Source organism: Chiloscyllium plagiosum, unplaced genomic scaffold (genome assembly GCF_037043375.1).
Source record: "Chiloscyllium plagiosum isolate Xiang-an unplaced genomic scaffold, Cpla_swu_hap1 HiC_scaffold_11, whole genome shotgun sequence".
NCBI classification, from domain to species: domain Eukaryota; kingdom Metazoa; phylum Chordata; class Chondrichthyes; order Orectolobiformes; family Hemiscylliidae; genus Chiloscyllium; species Chiloscyllium plagiosum.
The window spans coordinates 41,263,339-41,269,338 of NW_028270149.1; the positions used below are offsets into that span (position 1 = coordinate 41,263,339).

The 6,000-nt window shown below is 44.5% G+C and overlaps 1 protein-coding gene across 1 annotated transcript in view; it reads right to left on the reverse strand.

Moving 5' to 3' along the window:
• The window catches only part of LOC122557268 (cysteine and histidine-rich domain-containing protein 1-like), a 42,755-nt gene extending 39,119 nt beyond the window's left edge, over window positions 1-3,636 (reverse strand). The window contains exons 1-2 of the mRNA XM_043704788.2: window positions 3,461-3,636; window positions 1,020-1,069 (exon numbers count right to left, since the gene is read on the reverse strand). Coding sequence (XP_043560723.2) covers window positions 1,020-1,069; window positions 3,461-3,524 — 114 coding nt within the window. The 5' untranslated portion in view covers window positions 3,525-3,636. The remainder of the gene's footprint in view (window positions 1-1,019; window positions 1,070-3,460) is intronic.
• Window positions 3,637-6,000: the final 2,364 nt, after the last annotated feature.

A 6,000-nucleotide genomic window follows, 5' to 3' on the forward strand; every position in this document is an offset into this window, starting at 1 on the left:
ATGGCTTTGAAGGTGAAACCATGAGCAATTTAACTATTCACCTGAAATATCAGGTTTTTCTTTAATTCACTCTTGCGATGTGGGAGTTGTCAGCTGGGCCAGCATTTATTGTCAGTCCCAAGTTGCCCTTGAGAAGGTGATGGAACCACTGCAGCCCATGTGCATTCAATAGACCCATCCTTAAAGAGGCAATTCCAAGATTTTGAGCAAGTGACAGAAAAGAAACTGTGATATATTTCCAAGTCAGAATGGTGAGTGGCTTGGAGGGGAACTTGCAGGTGGTGGTGTTCATATGTATCTTCTGCCCCTGACTTTCTAGATGGAAATGATTATAGGTTAGGAAGGTGGTTTCCAAGGATCTACGGTGAATTTCTGCAGTATATCTTCTAGATAGTATACACTGCTGCTACTGAGTGTTGGTGGTGTAGGTAGCAGATGCTTGTGGATGTGGAAAGTTGCTTTATGGTGTTGGTATGATGGTATCAAGCTTCTTGAGTGTTATTAGAGCTGCACTCATCCAGGCAAGTGGGTAATATTCTATCACACTCTTGACATGTGCCTTGTAGATGATGAACAGGCTTTGGGGAGTCAGGAGTTGAGTTACTTGCTGCAGTATCCCTAGCCTCTGACCTGCTCCTGTAGCAACTGTATTTATATAACAAGTCCGGTTGAGCTTCTGGTCAATGGTAACCACCAGGATGTTGATTATGAGGGAACTAAATGTCAAAGGGCATGTTTAGATTGTCTGTTATTGGAGATGGTCATTGCCCAACATTTGTGTGGTGTCAATGTCTGTCACTTACATATCTAGAGGCTGGCTCAACAGACTGAGACTAGCAATATGACATGGCATGAAGGATTAAAGATGGGAAAAATCATTTTGGAGGGTGAGTGAAGAAACAGGCCACAAAGTCACATTAAGAAGCTGCATGCAGAATACAGCCATTCTGATGGCATTCAATTTCCTCTTTTTTCACCATTTAATTATGTCTGGAAATAGATTACACATTTGAACCTACCTTGAGTGCATCGTGAAAGATTGGAACCCCTGGGTGGTAACAGCAATCATCTGTGGGAGAAAGTATTGAAAATTTATGTTGAACATATTATAAATAAGAGTGTGCAATAGTGGAAACGGAAGATCAGATTGAAACTGAGCGAGGTTCCCTGACATAGAGCATTAGGAGATATACTTGTTTCTATTCTTTATGGAGAAAGTGAGGACTGCAGATGCTGGAGATCAGAGCTGAAAATGTGTTGCTGGAAAAGTGCAGCAGGTCAGGCAGCATCCAAGGAGCAGGAGAATCGACGTTTTGGGCATGAGCCCTTCTTCAGGAATGAGGAAAGTGTGTCCAGCAGGCTAAGATAAAAGGTAGGGAGGAGGGACTTGGGGGAGGGGTGTTGGAAATGCGATAGGTGGAAGGAGGTCAAGGTGAGGGTGATAGGCCAGAGTGGGGGTGGGGGCGGAGAGGTCAGGAAGAAGATTACAGGTTAGGAAGGCGGTGCTGAGTTCGAGGGGTTTGACTGAGACAAGGTGGGGGAGGGGAAATGAGGAAACTGGAGAAATCTGAGTTCATCCCTTGTGGTTGGAAGATGAGGCGTTCTTCCTCTAACCATAGCAACACGACGGTTGGAGGAAGAATGCCTCATCTTCACCTAGGAACCCTCCAACCACAAGGGATGAACTCAGATTTCTCCAGTTTCCTCATTTCCCCTCCCCCCTTGTCTCAGTCAAATCCCTCGAACTCAGCACGGCCTTCCTAACCTGCAATCTTCTTCCTGACCTCTCCGCCCCCACCCCCACTCCGGCCTATCACCCTCACCTTGACCTCCTTCCACCTATCGCATTTCCAACACCCCTCCCCCAAGTCCCTCCTCCCTGCCTTTTATCTTAGCCTGCTGGACACACTTTCCTCATTCCTGAAGAAGGGCTCATGCCCGAAATGTCGATTCTCCTGCTCCTTGGATGCTGCCTGACCTGCTGCACTTTTCCAGCAACACATTTTCATTTCTATTCTTTATCCCTTGGTTCCCACACCCAACATAGTAATGAAATCAAATGCATTAAATTCTCTCCCTTTCTAACTAATTCCCCTATTTCCAAAGCTTTCCTCCTCCTCCTATAGATGACAGGCTTGGTGCAAAATTTGGCTTAATCAAAAAAGAACAAAGAACAGAAGTACAGCACAGGAACAGCTCCTTCGGCCCTCCAAGCCTGTGCCAATCATTGTGCCCTAACTAAACTAAAAAACAAACCTTCTGCCCTTATTTGTTCTGTATGCCTCTATTGCCTCCCTATTAATGTAACCATCCAGATACCTCTTAAAGGTCACCAATGTGTTTGCTTCCACCACCTCTTTTGGCAGTATGCTCCAGGGTCCTGAAAAATGTCTCACACATCTCCCTTATGTTTTCCCCTCTTACCTTAAACCTATGCCCCCTTGTAATTGAAACTTCAAACCTGGGAAAAAGCATCTGACTATCCACCCTATCTTTGCCTCCCATAATTTTGTTGACCTCTATCAGAGCTCGTCTCAGCTGCCATCTTTCCAGTGAAAACAACCCTAGTCTTTTTAACCTTTCCTCATAGTCAATGCCCTCAAGACCAGGCAAGATCCTGGTGAACTTTCTCTGCACTCCCTCCAAAGCCTCCACGTCCCTCTGGTAGTGTGGTGACCAAAACTGCACACAATACCACAAATGCACCTTAACAAGGGTTTTATATAGCTGCATCACATCTTTCGACTTAACTCATCTCCTTGCCTCTTCTTCCAAACTCAATAGTGCTGCACATAAAATGATCTGGGTAGACCACTTTCAAGTCCCACCTCTTCAAGAGCTGGATAATAACATCTCTGAACAGATTGATTGGGAAAATACACCCAAGAGTGAAGTATTTCCTCCAGTTGAAAAGTTTCAACTGGCATTGAAGTAATTGAGAGGTATGGGATGTGCAGAGTAAGTAGTTTGAGTAGGGACAGTCAAATTTTTCAAGAGGAAGATAGATAAATATTTGAGGCAGCTGCAGGCTAGGGCGGAGCTTGTTTCTCTGTAATAAAGAGCCAAGGATAGGCTGGTTCTCTGGTACTGGAAACTTGCGTGTTTTCACAGAACAGTATAGTAGATGGCAATATCTGTACTAGTAAGCCATTCTGACAGAACCAAGCAGTGTTAAATCGCTGTCCTCTAAGTAAGATTAGGAAACTAGAGAGAGTAGAATATGTTTGGCTACACGTGGAGGAAGAAGGCGTTACTTTCCCGACAAAGCGGGGATCAACAGAGAAAGATTGGGGAGAAATATTCCAAAGCCCTGCCTAATGTGTCTTAGCCGAAACAAAAAGGTTCAACAAGAAAGTGGTTTGACCTCGAGCCTGCAGGCTCGTATAGCTGCGAGTAAGGCCGTCCCGATGACATGGCCAGTTGGATGAACTAACAGAGCTGTGTAAAGTTTGTCACTTACCCTCTCGGTTGTTGTGGGGATCAAAGCGCAAGCCGCAGCCGCGGTTATAACAGAGCTCCGACATCAGGGCACCTTCACTTCGCCGGCTGTTTCCGGGAATAGCAGGCAGCTGCCGCTTCTCTGCACTCTCAGGAAAAGGGAGAATCGGATATTCTGGAAATATCTTGTGCCGTCTGGAAGAAATTCTCCAGCGCACAGCAAGAGGGAGTCGGCTTGTGTGCGTTACCTAAAAATAGTTACAACACATGTTCTTATCTGTCAGGGACATGAAGATAGACAGGAGCCGAGTGCGGGAAGAACTTAAGACAAGAAAATAATGTTTAAAAACTTTCTTCCGAGTTAATCGCAGAGCAGAAAACTGTGTTCTGATATTTCTGGTAACTGGAAATTCTGGATTAGTGGCGCTGGAAAAGCACAGCAGTTCAGGCAGCATCCGAGGAGCAGTAAAATCGACGTTTCGGGCAAAAGCCCTGATGAAGGGCTCCTCGGATGCTGCCGGAACTGCAGTGCTTTTCCAGCGCCACTAATCCAGAATCTGGTTTCCAGCATTTGCCGGAACTGGTAACTGGAAATGCTGCTTTATCTCCAAAAACATTCTATAGAACCGGAGAATAGTTACACTGGATAAGGCCATGTAGTTCCTAGCGGTGGTGCTGGCCATCTGAAAGAGCAATTCACCGAGGGCCATTGCTTGCCCTTTCCCCACAGTCCTGCATTCTTGTTTTATTACATTTTAAAAACCTCAGCTGTATCTGCCTCCACCACACTCACAGATAGCGCATTCAGATCCTAACAACTCAATGTCAACATTGCTTCTTTTGCCAATTACCTTAAATCTATATCCTATGAACCAGGAGGTGACATGAGAAGTCTATGGCAGGTAGGATCACCGAAAGCTCTGAAGCTTTCTATATGTGTCAGGAACAAAAGAATGATTAGAGTAAGATTAGGGCCAGTCAAGGACAGCAGTGGGAAGTTCTGTGTGGAGTCTGAGGAGAGGCGCTAAATGAATATTTTTTGTCAGTATTCACACAGGAAAAAGACAATGCTGTCAAGGAGAATACTCAGGTACAGGCGTTTAGACTAGATGGGATTGAGGTTCATAAGGAGGAGTTGTTAGCAATTCCGGAAAATGTGAAAGTATACAAGTCCCCAAGGCCGCTTGGGTTATTTCCTAGGATTCTCTGAGAAACAAGGGAGGAGATTACAGCGGCTTTGACTTTGATCTTTATGTCATCATTGTTTACAGGAGTAGTGCCAGAAGACTGGAGGATAGCAAATGTTGTCCCCTTATTCAAGAATCCTGGTAATTATAGACCAGTGAGCCTTACTTCGGTTGTGGGTAAAGTGCTAGAAAAAGTTATAAGAGATATGATTTATAATCATCTAGAAAGAAATAACTTGATTAGGGATAGTCAACACAGTTTTGTAAAGGATAGGTGGTGCCTCACAAATCTTATTGAGTTCTTTGAGAAGATGACCAAACAAGTGGATGAGGGTAATGCAGTTGATATGGTGTATAGGAGTTTCAGTAAAGCGCTTCATAAGGTTCCCCTTTGTAGGCTATTACAGAAAATACAGAGGCATAGGATTGAGAATGATTTCGTGATTTGGATCAGAAATTGACTAGTTGTAAGAAGACAGGGTGTGGTGGTTGATGGGAAATGTTCATCCTCGAGTCTACTACTGTTGCAGGCAGGGCATTCTCAAGGTATACTGTGGTGTACTGCAAGGATCTATTTTGGGGCTACTGTTGTTTGTCATTTTTATCAATGATCTGGATGAGGGCATAAAGGATGGGTTAGTAAATGTGTGAATAACACCAAGGTCGGTGGAGTTGTGGATAGTGCTGAAGGATATTGCAGGTTACAGAGGGACATAGATAAGCTGTAGAACTGGGCTGAGAGTTGGCAAATAGATTTTAATGCAGAAAAATGTGAGGTGATTCACTTTGTAAGGAGTAACAGGAATGCAAAGTACTGGGCTAATGGTAAGATTTTTGCTAATGTGGATGAGCAGAGAGATCTTGGTGTCCATGTGCATAGATGCGGGAAAGTTGCCACCCAGTTTGATGGGGTTGTTAAGAAGGCAGACGGGGTCTTAGCTTTTATTGGTAGAGGGATTGCATTTCGGAGCCATGAGGTCATGATGCAGCTGTACAAAACTGTGGTGTGGCCACACTTGGAGTACTGCATACCGTTCTGGTCACTGCATTATAGGAAGGATGTGGAAGAATTGGAAAGGGTGCAGAGGAGATTTACCAGGATGTTGTCTGAATCGAGAGAACATCTTATGTGGAAAGGCTGAGGGGCTGAGGATGTTTCCGTTAGAGAGAAGAAAGTTGAGAGGTGACTTAATAGAGACATACGAGATGATCAGACGATTATATAGAGTGGACAGTAAGAGCCTTTTTCCTCAGATGGTGATGGCTTGCATGAGGAGATATAGCTTTAAATTGAGGGGTGATAGATATAGGACAGATGTCAGAGGTAGGTTCTTTACTCAGAGAGTAGTAAGGACGTAGAATGCCCTGCCTGCAA